This window comes from Macadamia integrifolia, chromosome 8 (assembly GCF_013358625.1).
Source record: "Macadamia integrifolia cultivar HAES 741 chromosome 8, SCU_Mint_v3, whole genome shotgun sequence".
NCBI lineage: Eukaryota > Viridiplantae > Streptophyta > Magnoliopsida > Proteales > Proteaceae > Macadamia > Macadamia integrifolia.
Window position 1 is genome coordinate 17281000 of NC_056564.1, and position 21422 is coordinate 17302421.

General features: G+C 37.7%; 2 protein-coding genes across 2 annotated transcripts; both read right to left on the minus strand.

The window, feature by feature from the left end:
• Positions 1-1876: 1876 nt before the first annotated feature.
• On the minus strand, positions 1877-2860 carry LOC122086761. The gene is made up of 2 exons (XM_042655731.1): positions 2531-2860; positions 1877-2455 (listed from the first exon to the last, which is right to left on the minus strand). Exons 1-2 carry the CDS (start codon positions 2858-2860, stop codon positions 1877-1879), a joined length of 909 nt encoding a protein of 302 aa, XP_042511665.1.
• Positions 2861-9862: 7002 nt separating this feature from the next.
• On the minus strand, positions 9863-20909 carry LOC122085456. The gene is made up of 6 exons (XM_042653897.1): positions 20353-20909; positions 19448-20213; positions 17124-17182; positions 12963-13091; positions 11564-11699; positions 9863-10298 (listed from the first exon to the last, which is right to left on the minus strand). Exons 2-6 carry the CDS (start codon positions 20150-20152, stop codon positions 9975-9977), a joined length of 1353 nt encoding a protein of 450 aa, XP_042509831.1. The 5' UTR covers positions 20153-20213; positions 20353-20909; the 3' UTR covers positions 9863-9974.
• Between the last annotated feature and the right edge of the window lie 513 nt (positions 20910-21422).

Here is a 21422-nt window from a genome sequence, read left to right on the forward strand (position 1 = left end):
AAGTCTACTATTCAAGTTTATAGGAATTACAAAATAAAAATCATAGCTGCAAATAGGTGTCTTGAAATTTTATTACATAAATAATCAAATCAGGGGGTAACCCTTATCTACTGCCATCTGATTTGCAATTTGTATCCTTAGCTCATTCATCTGTCTTCCTTGTACACGCTGACTGCCCTGATGAATTGCAGTAGAAGTACTAGCAATATCACCATCTTCTTGTTCTCCGTGAGCGTTGACTACCCTGACTCTCTCTTCATTAGGATCATAGTAGTCATCTTCCCCATATTGTTGAAAAAGTGCATCTGCTATTTGTTCAGATTTAATATAGTTATGAAGTCCACAACAAGCTATCACAATATAACTTTGGTAACTAAGTGAGAATTGAGGCATGTTTTTTAAAATAGGGAATCTTGATTTTAAAATCCCAAAACAACGCTCAATATGATTCCTTAAAGAAGAATGTCTATAATTAAACAATTCCTTAGTACTTCTGGGTTGTCTTCTTCCTCCATTATAATCTGGTATATGATATCTCTCTCCTTTAAATGGTGTCAAGTATCCATTCCTACTCGCATATCCTGAGTCTACAACGTAATACTTCCCTACAATATGATAAAGCAAGACATTAAAAGCATACACAATAATCATTTGCATACATGATAATTTGGGAATTGATATACCTTGGGGAGGATGAGGAAATCGTAAAGTAGGATCCTCTAGGGCTCTATTGAATACACGACAATCATTTGCACTGCCTTCCCAACCCGTATATACAAAAGTGAATTTCATGTCAAACGAGCAGGCACACATCACATTTTGGGTTGTTATCCCCTTCCGTCCTCGATATGGGATCTGTTTTCCCTTGGGAACTATAGCCGTAACATGTGTACCATCTATGGCACCAATACAATCCTAATTAAAATAAAACAAAAAACCAACCAAAAGCACTATTATGTGAAACAAAAAACGATCATAAGTTAAAAAATGATGTAAACTTATTGGAAAGAAAATTGCCAATTTACCTTAAAATATGGCCACCATTTGTTGTTTGCAATTATTTCCATAGGAATCTCATCAAACGATGGGGCTTTGATATACTCCTTAGAAAGCTTAAGCACCCCTTGCAATACTTTGCCAAAGTAATAGCTGACAGTCTGTCCTGAATGTTGGAATCTCTCCTCAACTGCTCTATTAGTAGGACCTACACCTGTTATTCTGAACATGAACATTGCCAATTGCTCATCTACCCTAATTTTGCGATTGTCTTGTAACCAACCACGATGTCTCATTAGTAGGCATAAATTTAAAAACACATGTCGTTCCATGCCAAATTCTTCGTAACAGCGGTTTGCATGCCCATGCAACACCTCATGTACCCATGCTGCCCCTATGAATGCACTATCCCTGCGTGGTTCTCTATTGTATAAATCGCTGGAATAATGAAATTGTACTATCAACAATGTTGCGAGAATCAATTCTTCTACATCTTCGTCAGTAGAGGAGATTATTGGAGTATTATCGACATTTGCCATAACTGATTCATACAAATTATAAACTTGTTAATATCATACAAATGTTTATCCCCTAATACAAATTTTCCAAAAGATCTATAAAACTATAATCATCCAACATGCCCTAATTATCAGATGATGTAATAAGTATTTAAAACAAAAAGGCATCCAACAGAATCATTGCTACAATAATAGTAAAATTTAACTGGCATATTTAGAAAAGTAGCATAAAGTGTAAATATCCATATTACACTTTTACATCAAGTGTAACTATCAAAATATATCGATCCTACTACAAAAGGTCTTAAATGTATTTCATTACAATCATCCATATTAAAAAAAAAAGGTTAGATTATCATCCATCAATCTAACACATCAAAAGCCAATTGTTTCATTTCATCCTTGAGAGTAATGAATAATTCTCTCCATTCCCGATCCACCAATATCCTCTTGCACGCCTTAATATGCAACTCTCTTGGGATATCATTCATAGTTTCCAATAATCTAACACAAGTATAAGTGCTGAAATCTGTGGTATTTGGAGTGAGACCCATTGGAGTTGAGCTAGGGGTTGAAGTATTCTTGTTTGCTACTGACTCAGCTAGGGTCTGTATGGCGCGTTCAATACCAGTTGTCCTACTCTTCTTCCTATATCCTGTAGGTGTCCTATCAAGTCTTCTGTTGACTCTAGGACGATCAGTTCCTGGATCTTGGCTTTCATAATAACTTGTTGGCAAGGTATTAGCCAATGGAGTAGTTGGAGTTACATCTACATCTGCATCCACCTCATCATCAACACCTCTCGATTCCTCTTCAAACCTGAAATCAGATTCATTCCCGAATCCGCCTATCCTACTAGCATATGAATCCCCAAAAATTATACATAGTTCAGGCCAATGTGGTAGCCCATTCCTCCTAAACTTTGACCAATCACGATTTGCCTGAAAATTTTACAAACTAGCTATTAGATAAAATTACACCGAATATTAAAAAAATCATATAAAAGTACAGTATACCTTGATGTGTACATCCCAAACACTGTCATCTTCAACTGTACAGGTCCTCGTCACGGAATTCCAACCAAAACCTGTAGTATCCAGTAGTCTCTTGAAAGCGCTGTAATCGAATCGCATTTTATTCATCTTATTCCTTAATTGAACCATCGTAAATGACCGATTAAATTTTTCCTCAAACCCCTTCTTGATATTGTTCCACCCACCTTTATTGAAAGTGCTAGAACTCTTATTACCAACTTTCACTTGTTCAACCATTAATTTCAAGAGATAATCTTGTTCGCTTTGAGTCCATTTTGCTGCCTCGTTATTAGCTCTCGAAGTGAATGCCATTACTCTAAAATTAGAAACACATCTCATTATAGCCTTAAAAAAGAAATACATGTCTTTTGGCAAGGTATTTGTTTACATCATGCTCAAGAACTTCAAATTGATCTTTCCATTTGTTTACATAATAAAAGCCCTTTTCCAGCTCCAAAATATCAATATCATTAAGCACTAAAGATTTTATTAGTTTAAAAAAGGATCAATAATGGTAACTCTGGTCTTTTAATCCTCTAAGTATATTCTATAGGAAAAGGGACCTATAAGGTGGATCTCCAACCAGAGAAATAACAGGAAAAATGATAGGGACTAATGAACAAAATAGAAGATAATAAGATAAGATTTAAAATCAGACAATTTAGAGTAGATGAACTAGAGGAGAAAATTAATAACTAAGAAAAGATCTAACTGTCCTAAAAACCTAGTCAAGTGATATTTATTATGAGGACTGTTGAATGGTATAATATTACAGAAATCATAATTCAGAAAGAAAGGCCAATAGTAAAGTCCTAGTGCTAAAGGAAGGCCAGTGACAAGCCTTTTGGTTGTTCCCCAGTGATGTGGATACTAACAACCTGGAATTTAAAGATTGTATTATGCCTTCAATTCGTCCCTTTGGCATGAATTTTTGTTCCCCAGTTTTCAGTTTGAGTTTTACTGATGGGATATTCTATATGTAGCTGCCAGTGAGTGATTTGGTTACATTAGGTTTGTAATTAAACAAGATTACTATAGTTTGGCATATGGTTGTTGTTCTTTTTCTCACTTGTTTTTTTTTTTGATGGAGGACAGAGTCCCAAATCCCTTCGTAAGATTAGTATGTGGTTGTCTACCTTATATTACATAGAAAATAGCTTCAAAAGTATACAGATTAAAGACACACAAGCTCTTTGGTCCTAAGTTGGTTGGATATAAATGGAATCAGGATCAGGAACTAGGCCTATAACCGACCTCATACTAGATGCCACCTTTATTCACTTTTATGATAAGTTTGATCTCAAGTCTGGATTTTTCATGAGTTGACATAAAATCCGAACAAATCTTTAACATTGAAATCTGATAATTGGAAAATGAATTGGACATGCCACATGCCAAATCTAAGAGCTTATTGGGATATCGAGAGAGTTTTGTTAATACCTGCTGCAGGGAAGATCGTGAGTTGCAGGGAAGCGACGATCGTGAGAGGCAAGGAAGCGGCGACCGGCGACCGACCTGCGAGTGAGAGAGAGACAGTGAAGCGACGAAGGAGAGAGAGGGCAGCGGCTACTGACCTGCGCCCAACCTGCGACCGAGAGAGAGAGAGAGACAGTGAAGCAGCGAAGGAGAGAGAGGGCACCGGCGACCGACCTGCAACCGACCTGCAACCGAGAGAGAGATACAGGGAAGCGGCGAAGGAGAGAGAGGGCAGCGGCGACTGACCTGCGCCCAACCTGCGCCCAACCTGCGACCGAGAGAGAGAGAGACAGTGAAGCGGCGAAGGAGAGAGAGGGCACCGACGACTGACCTGCGCCCAACCTGCGACAGAGAGAGAGAGAGAGTGAAGCGGTGAAGGAGAGAGATGGCACCGGCGACGCACCTGGATACTAACAACCTGCGACTGAGAGCGAGAGAGAGGGAATCGGCGAAGGAGAGAGAGGGCAGCGGCGACGCACCTGGATACTAACAACCTGCGACCGAGAGAGAGAGAGAGGGAATCGACGAAGGAGAGAGAGGGCAGCGGCGAAACCTGAGAGTGAAAACCTGCAATAGGTTTTCCTTAGGACTTGCGGTTTTTTGATCGTGAGATGGAGAAAAGGGATTGGGGGTTTTGAATAGGGGATTGTTCTTTTAAGTTTATAAAAGAATAGAAAAGCAACTTTTTGGTACTCTTGCAATGTATTCTTTACTCATTCTTTTTCATTGGTTCATTCCGGGGGAATACAAAAATGAACCGGACGTGCCAAACATATTTCTGTTCTATTTGCATTCCCGCAGAATAGAAGAACACCAGAAACATTCTCCCAGAGTGTTATCAAACGGCACCTAAGACTCGGTTAAAAGACATGCTTAGAAATGATGGCAGTTGGGATCAACGTGTGCTGAATGTTATTGACTTCTCAAAGATTAGGGATAATATTCTCAACTCCAACATTATATTATCAAGTAAAGATGGCTCTTTTTCTACTAATTCGACGTGGAATGAGATTCGATTGCACTCTCCTCAAGTTCCTTACTCTAACTGGTTATGGAACAAATTTGTTCCTCCTAAAGTTAGTTTTCTTTCATGGAAAATCTTAAATAGAAATATTCTAACCGATGATGCTTTGATGAAAATCGGTATTCCATTGGCACCTAAATGCTTTTGTTGCAAGGATCTTTGGAGGGAAACGACAACCCAGACTTTATTGGTGGGAACAATTGTTTCCAAGGTTTGGGATTTTTTCGGAAGAACCATGGACATTGATGTTATTTCAACTCAGGATCTTGGTACTAGGATCCATCATTGGCAGTCTCGTGCTGGTGCCAAGGGTATTTGCGAGTACATTACGGGCTTGTTGCCAACATTTATCATTTGATAATTATGATGAGAAAGAAATAGGAGAAGACACGGTGAAGGCTCACATGCATCAGCTACCATCATTGAGAAAATTAAAGATTGGATTAGTGAGATCACTTATGCCAGTAAATCCTCAAAACCCCTCTCTTTGAGAGATGATCTTATTCTGCAAGTATTTAAATTAAATCCTCCTATTAGTCAAGGTAAGACTCATGTTCCTATTTATTGGTGCCCTCCCTTTCATACTGTTAAATTGAATGTGGATGGTGTTGGTAAGAGAAATCCGGGCATTAGTGGTGGGGGAGGCATTATTAAAAACAACAATGGGAATGTTTTGTAGCATTCTCCAATTTCTATGGGGTGTGTTCAAATTCAATAGCTAAGTTGAAAGCCTTTAGAGATGGATTGAGATTGTGTGGGGAATTGGGCTTCTCTGATTTTTTATGTTAATTCTGGCTCCTCCTTGATTGTGAAGCTAGTTATCCAAAGATCCTGTAATTTGTGGAGCTATTGGTATTAGTTTTAGGAAGTTATCTACCTCTACAATCCTCTAAGAGCCCACATCTAGCTTTCATTTCGGGAAAGCAATCGAGCAGCAGATTGGTTAGTTAATTTTGCTTGTGATTCTACAATAAATTTGATTTTCTATGGTAATAATCCATTTCTAGGTGATCTTAATTGCATCATTCGAGATGACAAAACTGATTTACCAGTCTTTCGAGTATAATAGTTATTTTGTAAGTGTTTTCTTTTGGACTTCAGAGTGAGAGAGTGACTTGTCTCTCCTGGGGTGAGATAAGGCGGGTTATGTCTCCACCTTTTTTTATTATCAATTTATTTTTTAATAAAATTCTAGGGACTATCCCGGATCCCAGATATTATTCAGGGTAAAGGACAAAAAAAAAAAATGTAAATTAAAAATTGTGTGACATCTACGATTTAGGTGGAAAAAGATAAACATTCAGAAGTGAGAAAAGTTTGAAAGAGACAGATAATTATAAGGTTTTTTTTTTTTTTTTTAAATAGTACACCAACCAAATTCTGTGTTTTATCTGCATCAAATAGTAGTAGCCGTAATATAAAAAGGTGTTGTGGTACTTTTTCTAATCCAAATAATTTTATTCATAAGGAACGCAACAAAGTAATAGTTGATATACATAGATACACAACTTTTAAAATCTTACCAAAAAAAAAAAGACAACTTTTAAATAGAATACGGATGGCCATGACTCTACCTTTTAAACCGAAGTAGGACTTTTAAAAGTGGATAAATAACAGAATATTTAAAGTGACCCAACACAAAAAGCAAACAGACCCTTATTGTTCCACACAACGGGATAGAAACCTGATTCTAACTTATTTGCTTAAATAACTCTTCCCCAACCAACAGCTTAATTAAGCTATCTCTGGGTCCCACTCTTTAATTAACTGTAGACAATGACTTGTTAAAATCCGGCATGGCTGGGAATATCCTGGCATTGGTGAATTCCAGGTGACTTTTGATTCTTGGTTTTAATTTCTACCCCCATTTTCTAAGAACTTTTTCCTCTTGGCTGCATGAATGCAAGTGTTTCCACATTATGGCCTGATGTAATTAGGATTACAAATTTTTTTCTTCTTCTTCTTCTTCCCTTTTTCTTATACGTGATTATGGACAGAAGTAGGATCTTTCTACTAGTCCAAGTCGAAAACTAAAGTATAAGAGTGTTAGGTAAGTTGAGTGATCTCAAGTTCTTAACCTCGCGGTTGGCCCCACTTCCAGTACAAAAGTTGGTCCCTATTTAACAGAGGGAGTCCATTTTGTCACTGATGCAGGACCTTATTATGGACAACCTACAAAACAGATCAGGTCACAACAGAAAATCCATTAAATACCCAAGTGTACCGTTCCAGAATTGACTCAATGGTGTGCTCTTTATGATCCAAATACTTGAAATTGGTGAACTTTCAATTGAACATCGGTGGGAAGATGAATTCTTCAAACAAAAAATATTTTCTATTTCAAGGCAATCACTCAACTGTAGGTAACTCAAAATAGGTCACTAAATTTGGAGTGGACTGTAGGTACATCACTACTGGCATTTCTATAATTTATTTTAAAACTTTGTGGACCGACTATAAGTCATTTCCCTTACATCTTTTGGAGTGGAGTTTGACCAGTGAGATGGTTGAGGTCCTCTATTACGTGGATCTGTCCATGTTTGCTGACCTGGCAAGTCGATGGATTTCAACTAGCAAGGACAGGTCATTATGAATCTAAACTTACTAATTCCTAACTAGACTCAAGACAACAAGAGGAAACTACTATATATGTCAGCTTAACTATATTCATACCTATCTTTAACTTAATTTTTACCAATTCCAAGTTGTTATCCTCAAGCACACAGACTTAAATATCTTAGGTCATAGGACCATAATAATGCAGATTCTTACAATTGTTATCCTCAGCACACAGACTTCTTTTGTGATGGGGTTGAATTTGATGGCTACTATGGCAGATTCTTCCTTAAATGGTATTCTCAAGTTTTGATTGACCATTCCGACTGTGTGCTTTCTTTTGCCAAGTGGGTTTTCGGAAATTGCTGCAAAGGTGAGCCTAGTTCCACAATATTGTTGCTTAATATGAATTGACAACTCTGCTTCCTACAAGATGAATGGGACCCAATTAATCCAACAGAGTAGGTTCCCTGAAAGGCAGCGTGGCCCCGTGATTTTACTAATTTTCTGCAGCGTTAGTACACGCTTTTTTTTTTTTCCTTTTTTGTGGGCATGTTTTTGTTGGGTTAGCAACTGCTGAAAGAGAAAAGGTGTAACAAGTGTCATCTGAAAATCATAAGTCTTATTTTCTGCTTATATTCTCAATTTTAAAAGTACTTCTATCAAACCTGAGATGCTTATCAAGATTGTGGTGGAATTGGACATTTTGGAAGACGGTTGTTTTATTTTATTCTCTTGGTATATTCTCAAAAGAAAATCTACTCTCGGCTAAATTCGTTAAGAGTCTGAAATTATATTGGATTGTTAGTACGTTTGTTACTTAATCTAGAATACATTATTTTCCAATCATCTTTGGGGTATAATGTGAAACTGTAATCTGGTACAGAGTGGTGGGTTCAGACTTGATGTGTTCTTGTTTACAGGTGCTCAATACTGCATGGGATGCTGGCATAAGTGTAGCCAGTGAAAATGCTCTTCCTTGTTATGATCGAAGTAGTTACGACAAGATTTTGGAAAATGCCAAGCCCAGTAATAATCTAGATGGGAAGCACTTGACAGCATTTACCTACCTTAGGCTTTGCCCAAAATTGTTGGAGAAGGAAAATTTGCAGGAGTTATGAACATTTTGTTGAGAGAATGCATGGTAAAATGTTGGATGGATCCCTTGTTCTTCATTTTTCTTATTTTAAAGAACATAATTTATATCTATTGCTAACCCCTTCTTCTTCTTCTTCTTCTTCTTCTCATGCGCAGGAGGTAGGGCAGTTCAGGAAGCCCAAGAGTAAAGAATGGGGAGCAGCAGCAATATATTTCGCTGTTACCCAATGGTGGATGTGGTTTCCTTCTTTGCAGGTGTAGGAGAAGAGAAGTATAGTTCATTATCTACTTTCTTCACATCCTTTATAAATGAAAATCCTATAAGAAAATGGGCATTTTTCCATATTTTGCCATCCTTCTCCCATCTCATTTTTTATTTTTGCCTTTCTCCTGTAGGAAAGTACAAATTTATTCTAATAATAATTCAAAAGATTTGTAAATAAAAAAGGGAGCATGGTTTTAGTTCACAGTATTGGAACTGGTATCGGTCGAGTTGGTCAAAAAGGCGCTAATTTCTAATTTTTGACTGATACTAGTAATGCGATATCGATACCTAAAACCATGGTCTGAAGATGCACTTTGCCGGTGCTTATTGACACCAAGTTAAGGGAAGTGATAGAAAAGAAAGGATCATCATACATGATCTATTTTAGGAAAAATGTTTTCTATCCAGGAGTGTGGCCCCCATGTTAATGCCCTGGCTAATGAAAAGGTATCGATCAAGAAGGTGTGGTGGTCATTTCGTACACCTCTGTGTCTGGGTGCAAAGATGTGCTCCCAAACAGAAAAAACTTGGTCTAAAAAGGGGAAAAAAAGTTCTGGAACTATTATTGTGTAAACTACTTAAAACTCTTATCATACGTGATAATTTATAAATTGTAGATGTCAATTTTTATTTTTTTTAAATAAAATTTAGTAACTAAATTTAAAATATTTTGAAATTAATTTCAGAATAATGTTAACTGACGATTGCAAAAAAATTTATAACCCAGAATCTTAGCTATAGCCTATAGCTCTACCAGGGTTTTAGGAATCGGTTTAACAAGCCTGATTCACCACTTCCCTCCCACTCATGGCTTGAGGACTCTTAAATTTCTTTTATTCCTTGGGCATCAAACAAAGTAGGATCAAAAAATTTTCAATTAAAAAAAATCAAAATATGGAAAAATAAATAAATAATTAATTGAATGGCCCTCACCAAAAAATATTCATTTAAATTAAACCTTTTTATTTCCTCCACTCAATGTGATACATCACCTAATCATGAACGAACTATGACTTTCTCAAAACCATGTGGCCTGACTCATCTTTGTCAAAGAGACGTTCAATTAATTCATCCCAGCTTTCCCTCCTCCTGCCCTTCCTAGGTGGGCTAGGTGTCCCCAAAGAAGCTTCCCCACTAGTGCTGCTGGGATTCTCATGCTGCTCATCAAATGTACCGTAAGAGGAAGGTGAGTATGCATGTGGGACTGCCAATGTCACTGCACGCTTCAGTGCTGCCTTGTACTCTTGACTGTGCTCTCTCTCAAGAGTCTGCTGCCTCTCCATCCTCTGCTTTGCAGGAATTTCCATAATCCGATCTTTCTCTAGCATTAACTGGACTCAGGAGAAAGCTGTGTTAGTCTCACCAAACATGCAAATCCAATAATCACCCAAGAAATTTGAAATTTTTTAACATTAGAGTTCCAAGAATCACCCAAGAAATTAGAAATTATCGAACATCAGAGGTTTTTTTTTTTTTTTGGGTGGGGGTTGGGGTTGGGGTTGGGGTTGGGGTTGGGGGTGGGGGTGGGGGTGGGTGTGAGGGGGGCGTGGGTGGATTGTCTATTGGGATTCAGATAGAACTCATCTTGTTACCGTGCTAAGGAGGGGGTGCCCAAGTCCTTATAAGCTTTCACATCGGGCTACTCACATTCGATGTTGGACCATTGCTTTCGCAAAGAAACCCCAACCATGTCATAGAATTCGCAAAGCTAATTTATAAATAAAAAATAAGATGTTTGCACACTGGCACTTTAAAGGGTAGTAACCTGGTGCAAGTCCCAACTTTGAAGGGTCAGATAGGGGTATATTGCGGTTGGTCTTATCTTTTGTCAATTGCCATTCTTTGCACAAAGTGACCGCTCTCAGACTAGAACCATTTCTTTATGCTACAGAGACAATGGCCGCTCATGTCAGCATTTTAAATAAATAAAGAAAAGGAGAGATTATTACATCAAACAAGAAGTATGAATGGCAAGTATAGATGCTAGCTTTCAGACCTAACCCATAACTAACGGAGAAGATACGAACAAAAATAGCAATCTGAAACTTGTATCAGAAACAGGGGTACCACCTCTAGCTGGGAAAGAAAAGATGAGAAGTAAGAGAGAAGAAGAATATGGGAGGAAGCGTGTATAGAGGACACATCTGATATGGAGAACAGAGGATTAAGAGAAGAAGTAGGTGGGAGGGAGATGATCAGCCAAGCCAGAACTCAGCAAAGACATAACAGCGGTTTGAGAAAAACTCAGAAATCACATACATCCCATGTCTTAGAAACTATTTATATACATAAGAAGATAAAGAGAAAAACCCCTAGTTGGTTTCCAAAACTGAAACAGAAAATTGACTTGGAACTTGACTCAAACCTCTAGTTTCTGCTAACGTATCTAACCTCAACATAATATAATAAAAATTTTAAATTTAAATTACAAAAATTATCCCTAATTAACACTATCATGTAACTGCATCAGCTACCTAGCTGGATGAAGAGGAACTACCATAGACTTTCAGAAAATTAAAAAATTAAGGGGAGAAATGGTTCAGATCTGTCTTCGCCAAATCGAAGCTTGCATACTAAAAGAAAGTTGGAAACTTACATCTAGTGCCCTTTGAGCTTCTCTTTGTATCCAAATGATGGCATGGTCAGAAGTAACATTGCAAGAGAGAACTATGTGCTCAAATCTCCCATCCACCGGGACTGCTGTCCTCACAACTGGGGGAAATTTTCCCATCCTGCAACCAGATACATGCATAAGGCACCCTTCCAGTATCTTTTGATAAATTTAATCCAAATCAATGATAAAATTATGCTCTGTACAGACAATATAATATCCCAAGATAGAGACACTCACCATATGACTGATGAGCACTTCTAATAAGGGACATTTCATTTATTAACAACAAAAGAAAGTGTAATTGGCCGAAAGCAATGATACATTTAAGCTCAGTACAGCCAATAATATCCCAAGAGATATACACTCACAGTGTGATTGATGAACACTTCAAGGGACATTCATTTATTAACAACAAAAGAAAGTATAATTTACCCACAAAAAAAGAAAACTTCTTGAAGATTTCAAGCAGTTCAACACTAGTCAAGAGGGATGTGAGGGCCACCATTTTCGCGATTGCCTTGATAAAACTACATTTCTTTCACAAGCACTGAAGGCAACTAAATTAAGGATGAGGCCCAGGCATTAGAATTAATCTCTTTTCCACAATGTACATGCCCCCTCCAACACGCCCCCCCCCCCCCCCCCCAAAAAAAAAAAACCTTACACAGCCATATCCCAACTAAATGGGTCAGTTACCCAAACATCAATACAAATTGCTCATCGACCGAATGTAGAGCATCCATTGCCCTTCCGTAAAGCAAAAACAAGAATATGATAGAAACATCCAAGATAAGATAATTGTGTTTGAGGCATTCCAACAAGAAGTATGATCAGATGGGAGGTCTTATGTTCTCTACTACATGTTTGTGGTTATCTAAACAGATGCTTCCAACAAGTCCATCTGTCAATAGGATGACAGGAGACTCCAAGTCCCAGTCATTGAAAACTCAGGTAACTCACATTAATTGACTATGGAATGTAACGTGATGAAGCAACATGAATCTCGATAGCAGCTAGGCACCATCGTATTTTCTCCAGTATCAAACACATTACTTTGTTTATGATAAAAAGATGTTTTTAGTTCAAGAATTGTGTTAAAATTGCATGTATGGTAAATAATAGTACCCCCACTCAACGTGTGTCTGCCCATGTCAACACATTCACATATAAGCAACCTCCTCAGCTGCTTGGATTCTAAAAAGAGAACTAATATCCAGAACGTGTCCAAATCATTACTCCAAGCTGTTATCATTCTCTTTGATGAGGATAAATAATTGCACGATACTTTGAGGAATAATCAAACTATAAGTATACCCACCGTTCCCATTTGAGTTCATGATTCTATTTGGCAAAAATGTATCTGTAAAGCAGCTATAGATACCTGAAGGGCTTCCTCTCGACAATGTGATAAAGGCGACCAGGTGCATAGAGCCGCCTAGGATCCTTCAGCTTCTGCTCCTCTGGTATGCATGTGTCTCTCATACACCTTAGACACAGCAAGCATGGTAAACTGTCCAAAACAAAACAAGCCTGACTGAATATAATATTATACAAACCATCAATAAGTGCAAAACCCAAATTAAAGCATCCAATACTATTCTCAGAAATAAAAGCACCCATCCCGAAATATTAGACTTCGCACTGATGCAGATTAATCACCAAAATAGGCTTGTTTTATTAGGAATAAGCCTAGGGTTGGGTTCCGTACATGTTGGGCCTTTGATCGCATGTGTTTTGATTGTATTGGGCCACTTTTATGGGTCCAAAAGACGGGCTTTAAGATACAGTACGGGATAGCTAGTTAGTTTCCCTTTTAGGTTGGCTTGATGGGGTTTATTTAGTTTCTAATTTCAGCATTTTTTAGTTTCCAATTTCAGTAATTGTACTTCCTAGTTTCTATTTCCAGTTTTAGTAACTAGAAGAGTTTCTATTTTTTTTAGTTTCCTATTTCAGTTTTTGGAAACTAAAGTTAGTTTCTATTTTCTTGTAACCCCATCATTATTATAAATAAAGGAGAGCGCTCCCATTAAGCCCCACGATTTATACAAACAAAAAAAAAAAATTGTTGCTGCTGCAATGTCTCTGCTGAGATTGCTTTATGTTTGATCCTAGCGACTTGAAATCCAGGAGGTTTTTTTCAAGCTTTCTTATAATCTTTCAAGTTGGTTTTCAAGTTATTTCAAGGATTTACTGCTGCCATCGAATCAGGTATTTATACTGTTGATTTCCTACCCAGAATTCCTGAAAACAGAGCCAATCGGCCTTTTCTATTGGTAGTAGTTCCAGTCATCGGCTGGTTCCCAAACTTTGGTCGATTGTTCCCTATACCCCCTTAAGGATCAATCCAAGGTAGGCCTGATTCTGCCCAGCCATTAGTGAGATATTACAAATCACCATATTCTCGTCTTTTAGTGACCTGTCATGACCAGAACTGAACTCGATGGGTTTTTTCAGTTCCTGTTGGTTGTTGAGCCTCTATTGCATATTAATCTGTTGATCTAAATTATTTGAAGCCCTATTCCATCACTGGCTTCCTTTTATCTGATTGTCCTTGTTCTGTCCTAATTGATACTGGCTGTTGAGATCAATAGCCTGCTGATTTGTTACTGCTCTATTGGACTGATTATTGCTGGTGTGTTTTGGGTACTTGGTTGTTCTTTTGACTAAAAGTTCCTGCAGTTTGAGTCTAGTTTAAATTTTCAAATCTAGTCCTACATTAAGTGGTATCAGAGCATGGCTGAGAACAATCCTCCCACGTTAGCTTCTATTATGGAGATACTATAGATTATGAGAACTGAACTGAAGGCTGAACAGTAAGATTTGAGGACTGAACTGAATGTAAGGTTGTTGGTTGTGGAGACCCAACGACAACAACCTACTGGTGACTCACATACAACACACGAAGTGGAAGCCCTATTGAATGTAACTGCTCAGTTGGCTAACAGGAGACCTATCCCTAATCTGAGAGCACCACAGAGGATTCCTGTAGTGCAACCTTCTTTTGAAGAACACATAAGGGGTTACTTTGAGACTAAACGTCCCACATATTAGAGGTACTCTGGAGATTCACAAAAGGTCAAGCCCGATCTAAAGGAGTTTGATGGAAGACATGACCCCCAATTGTACTATGACTAGGTAGTGGCATTGGATGACTATTTTGACTATTATGATTTACCTGAGGAACGGAAGATGAAACTAGCTCATGCTAAGCTAGTTGATGTTGCTCGTGATTGGTGGAGGACCTATAAACATGAACTGGAAGATAGTGGTAGAGAACCTACTAGTTAGGAGCAAGGATTAAAGTATCGGTATCGGTCGGCCAAAATTAAGATACGTATCTGAGGGTATTGTATCGTATCGAAGATACGCTAAAGATACACACACAAATAGATAGGAAACACTTTTTTATACACTTTTGCATAAAAAAAAAGTTCAAAAAAGCTATTGTTTCGACTGAGATTGTGAGCTAAAATTAATAGGGGAATTGGTGTTGCTAATGTGTATACAGTGAGAGATTGCTTTGACAAGGCTCTTCGAGCAAAGGAACTTATAGCACAGCTAGTTAGAAGGTTTGGTTACCAAGCTGGGGAGGTCAAAAAAAATTTTCCAACCACTAAACCTAACACTTTAGCATCCCCAAGAGCCACAGCTCCTCTATGGGAAGTGAAGATACCTCTATTTAAACCAAAAGAACCCGAAGTCAAGGTTACAAAAAAAGAGATAGTTCTTGAAGTTTCAAAAACAGAAGGTCGAGATTTAGAAGATTCCACTGAAGAATTCTATATTGAAGAGATCAGAGTAGATAATATTGAAGCTGTGGATGATAAGGTAGTGGGTGAGATCACTCTAAAACAAGTCTTTGAGATTCATGATGAAAAGGAAGAGCTTGTTCCTTCAATCCTTGAAGAGAAGGATACCATCGTTGATGACTCTATGCATACGACATTCACAGTTGCTATCGATCCAGAGGTTGAACATACAGAGTTCGTTATGCCATCATGGTTCTTTGAAGAGACAGCTCCATGCCTTGAAGACTATCTTCCAAAAGTCTACAAAGCAACCTGAATTCATTTTGGTAACGGTTACAGCTGCTATTCACATGTTGTTTCCAGCTCATCACTGCAAAATTCGAGGATGAATTTTTTCAACATGGGGAGAGTTGATGCAGATTAATCACCAAAATAGGCTTGTTTTATTAGGAATAAACCTAGGGTTGGGTTCCATACATGTTGGGCCTTTAATCCCATGTGTTTTGATTGTATTGGGCCACTTTTAGGGGTCCAAAAGAGGGGCTCTAAGATTGAGTACGGGATTGCTAGTTAGTTTCCCTTTTAGGTTGGCTTGATGGGGTTTATTTAGTTTCTAATTTCAGCATTATTTAGTTTCCAAATTCAGTACTTAGTTAGCTTCTAATTTCAGTACTTATAATTCCTAGTTTCTATTTCCAGTTTTAGTAACTAGAAGAGTTTCTATTTTCTTTAGTTTCCTATTTCAGTTTTGGAAACTAGAGTTAGTTTCTATTTTCTTGTAACCCCATCATTATTATAAATAAAGGAGAGGGCTCCCATTAAGCCCCACGATTTATACAAACAAAAAAAAAAAATTGTTGCTACTGCAATGTCTCTGCTGAGATTGCTTTGTGTTTCATGCAAGCGACTCCTTGCGACGTGAAGTCCAGGAGGTTTTCTTCAAGCTTTCTTATTATCTTTCAAGTTGGTTTTCAAGTTATTTCAAGGTTTTACTGCCGCCATCGAATCAGGTATTTATACTCTTGATTTCCTGCCCAGAATTACTGAAAACAGAGCCAATTGGCCTTTTCCCGTTGGTAATAGTTCCAGTCATCGGCTGGTTCCCAAACTTTGGTCGATTGTTCCCCTGTACCCCCTTAAGGATTGATCCAAGGTAGGCCTGATTCTGCCCATCCATTAGTGAGATATTACAAATCACCATATTCTCGTCTTTTAGTGACCTGTCATGACCAGAACTGAACTCGATGGGTTTATTTCAGTTCCTGTTGGTTGTTGAGCCTCAGTTGCATATTAATCTGTTGATCTGAATTATTTGAAGCCTTATTCCATCACTGGCTTGCTTTTATTTGATTATCCTTGTTTTGTCCTAATCGATACTAGTTGTTGAGATCAATTGCCTGCTGATTTGTTATTGCTCTGTTGGACTGATTATTGCTGGTGTGTTTTGGGTACTTGGTTGTTCTTTTGACTAAAAGTTCCTGCAGTTTGGGTCTAGTTTGAATTTTCAAATCTAGTCCTACATTAAGCACTTTGCTCATAAAACTCAAATGACTGAAGTAGTTTTTTGAAAAAAATAACAAGACGACAAGTAGATGATCCATATTGATGACTCACTTGGGGGGGGGGGGACTGGGAAAATACGGCATACTTGAGTGGGCAATGTTCAAAGGTTTGACAACTTGGGAAATCTAAAGTTTGACTTGTTTTTAACTTTTCTAAAGCATGAAAATTTAAGCTGTAGAATTGAGAAGTAACAGAGTAAAAAGGATGATTTAAAAGAACTTATCTCTTACCAAAAAAGTGACTTGAAAATGTCTTGCAATGGTGTGGCAGTTCTTGGTAAGAAATCATCCTGGTTCAATAAAGTAAATAACTGTTAGAATTTAAGCACATATAAGCATAACTGTGAAGAAGAATGCATAAAGCAGCAACTACACATAGTAAAAGTGATACAGATCTGAAGACCTACATCCGTAGGAAGAATGAGAACAAGAGTAACTAGCATGTGGCCTTACCTTGTTGATGCTTATTAATTTCCATACTTAGTTTTTATTTCATGTTTTATGTCTTAGTTTAGTCCAAATTGAACCATGGTCCATGTTGGTCCAATATCGGTTCAATTTAAGTGGTTAGAAGTTACTTTTACTTTTACTTTTTATTTTTCTAAAAGGGGGGATTAATTCACTTTTGTAAGTGATGATGGGTAAAGACTTTTCCAACTTTAGTAGTTGGAAGGTGAAGACTTTCCTACCCCAACTTTAATAAGTGAAGACTTTCTACTATTGTTAGTTGGAAGTTGGGTATATAATGTTTTGTTGAGTTGGTCCTATAAATAGAAATCAATTGTAAGCATTCAAGGACAACTCAGAATTTGAAAACAAAGTTTGCTTATGCAACTCTCTTCTTGTGTTTGATCAAGAATCTTTTGTGTTTGATCAAGGTAGGTTGGTGTTTGATCCAGTCGATCCACCTTGCAATGTGAAGCCCGGGTGTTATTTTATTGTTTATTGTTTCATCCTTTTCATCTTTCAACAATTTTTAGCAATATCCTATTCTCCATATCTATAATTCCCTATTCTCTGAGAAAGGATCTTACCCTGGTACTGTTTTGAGCTTCCTCAATTACAGTATTGCATCAAAAAGGAAAAACAAATTCACAACATTTGGAGGAGACAACAATATGAAAGTAACAAGAGGCATGTAGGATACCAAACCAATCAAGCAGATCTAGCACAGCAAGTAATATGTTTTTTTATTTTCTATAATGAAACAGACACAATCATTTTACGTAGTTTAAATAAGGCTTGGTGAATTGAGTTGAAACATATGAATAACCTTCTCACAAGTGATAACTACTGCTGCTCTTCTTATGTTGGTGCCTGGTGGAGGTTAAAGATTTATACAACAAGGAATTGTTCCAACTTCCAAGTCCAGGAAAATGTTGGAATATCATATCTACCTTTTGAAAAATGGTTGTTCTATCCTTTTCTTTTTAACTAGGAAAAAATCTACTAATTGGAATGCCCCACTGAATTAATTACATTTAATCCCCCCCCCGGGCGAAGGTCCCTTGCCAACTCCTATTATACAAGACATGATTGTAAAGAAGGAAATCAATGATCACATTAGAGCTAATTTGGGAGTAACTCCGATGCATGATAAGGGTCTTGTTCAAACGAAGGCCTTTGGATGCTCCAGCATGGCAAACTGATTTGATTCAGATTGAAGGAACTAAAAAGAGCAGCCATAGGAGAAGTTGCGAGGAAAGACATGCATAGCTTAAGCCTTGTATCAAGTATGACCTCGAATAGAGCTGAATGGAGGGCAAGGATCCAAGTAGTCGACCCCATTTATTTGGGATAAGGCTGAGTTGTGTTTTTGTAAGGTGTATTGGGATATACCTTCAAACAGATGGAATTTACTGAATGTGGCTGAATGTCACTTTTGGAGCACAGGCAGCTGGGCGGTTCAAAATATCTTGGATTTTGGGAATAAAAGGAATCTGTGGATTTCTGATGGAAAAAAATAGCGACTGCGTAAACATATGCAAATACATTTCTGCCCCTATAGAAAACATGCACATAATTTGGAGAAGTGGGTAGAAGGGCTTTCAGAGTAGGCACTCAAAATGCAATGATCATTTACAGACCAGATTTTCTCGTGAATAGAATCACATCACTGCTGCTTATCCCCTAAAGAAAAAGAACAGAAAAGAAATACAGCGTCATCTCTGCTTATTTGTAAGTTTTTTTTCCCTCCTTTTATTGTTGGGAGGGGAGGACAAATATCTCATTACCTTTAGATTTCATGATGGCAAGCTACTATCTCAGAACATCAATACACTTTTGCAAAGAAATAATGCTAGTGACCTTGAATAATACAACTACCAGCACTATAATAAAAGAGAAAGAAAATAAATCATGTAATGGAAAGAAGGAAAGATATCAAAGAAAATTTCAGTTTTAAGAGAAGGAAATGAGGGAGATGAACATCATCATGCAAGACAGCTTCTAACTTGGCTAATTTCATAATCAAAAGATCAATATAGATTTGTACTTCAATTCCATCCAGTTGTTGCAAAAGCAGCACAAAATTGGAATCTAAACAGATTACTTGCCTGTAGTACAACAGAATTTATGACATCTGCATATCTCACAGCCAAATTCAGTGACATACACCTAGCAGGGGCAATTGCATAGCACCTGATCCTCTTCCGGTCTATGTTACCCAATTTATCCCTGTTGTGCACCACCACCATTGTTAACAATGCAGCCACCCCTGACCCCAGAGAATGTCCACTGAAGGTTAAGGTATAATTCGGGTACTTCTCCACTAACTCTCTAAGAACCTCGCACTCTGCATCAAGAACACAAACAGCTGCCTTCAAGAGCCCATTGTGGACGTACCCACCATCAAATTTCTTCTGCCCGAGTTTGTTATCCAATAGAACAGCATAATCACTCTCCTTTGCCAAATTAAGGCCTCTAATGGCCAGAACGATATCCGCATTGTCATGATCGAGGTATATTAAGTATGGAGGGGCGTGGCCACGGGTGTCTTCATAGGTCCTACGCAGAATTACACAATCAGGATTGATTCCATATCCGCCGGGAGGATCCCAAATAGGGTGTCGAAGATCGTCTTCATAAACGGCAAGAATCATACGACAGAGGCGAGGAACGGGCTCGAATTCTTCTGCTGTCGCAACGCCCCAGTTCTCGCTATCATGGCTGCCAGTGTGTAGCAATCGCTTCCATGCCCAGCGGGCACATGCGAGGCAGTATACGCATTCAAGGAGTGGAAGACCGCAGATAATCGACATTGACTATGATTCTAGCATGTTAACAGAGATTAAGAACCACGATCCTGTTAACAGCTCTCTTCTTCAGTGACCGATCGTGTTGACGAAGAAAAAAAAAAATTGGGAATCCATAGATGAGAAGATGAACTCGACCAGCAGAACCCAGATCCCAAAACAGTTAATGAAACAAAACAAAAGAAGATAAGATAGAGATTACTCACCGGAAGACATGACTATACATTAACTCAAGCTGGCAGGCGACAGCTGAGGATAGGATTTAAAACAGAGGAAAGAGAAAATGGTTGCAGGAGATTTTGATAATCGGCTTTATAATTAAGGTCTTGAGCAGAAGAAATCAATTGAAGACTATACAGAGAGGTCAGTTGGTTAGGAGAAGCACAAAATGAAGGGAAGTTGAAACTGATTAAAGAAACTTGGATTCGGATAATGGGACAGGAACCATTTCTGATGAAGATTAGGGTTTTCTGGGCATGAAATCGGCAGAGACATTCATCCACTAATGTTCATATTCTCACCAATAATTCTTTGATTCCAGAAGAAAAAAATAATAATGCTGACCACGAATATTGAAGATCCAGAATAAATTATAGTAAAGCATCGATTCTACATCGAATATTTCAAGGACTTTGGACAACAGTAAATGGTTATATGGGGCTTTCAATAGTTTAAGCTGGTTGTGATGGAATCCAGTTAAGAACTCGAAAAGAAAGGGAGAGATGAAGGCCACCTGCAAGTCAAAGCTATTGGGTCCCTTCGAATTTCGAATGACTTAGTAGTTTATAAGATATCATCATTATTCAATATTTATTAGCTTCCTATGATTTCACAAAAAACAATTAGCTTGCCTTGAAAGGGTAATTCGGTAAAAAGGATGAACTTTGTTTACTGTTCAGAAATTACATATTGAAGCTTTTTTTTTTTGGTAAAGCGTATCAGACCCATCACTAACCCACCAAAGAATAAGAATATGGGAAAAATTACTTGATTACTCACTTATGGGTTTCCCTTTACAACATTATCTACCAAAAGTTTCAGTTAACAAAAATATCCAAAATTAAGTTTTTCTTTACAAAATTACCCATTTAAAGTTTAAGTTAACAAAAATACCCAAAATTGAGTTTGGGTTTACAAAACTACCCACTCAAAGTTTCAATAATAAAAAAATACATGATTAAATGTGGGAGATGAAGACTCACTATTTTGGGTAGTTTTGTAAACCCAAACCTAATTTTAGGTATTTTTGTTAACTGAAACTTTGGGTGGATAGTTT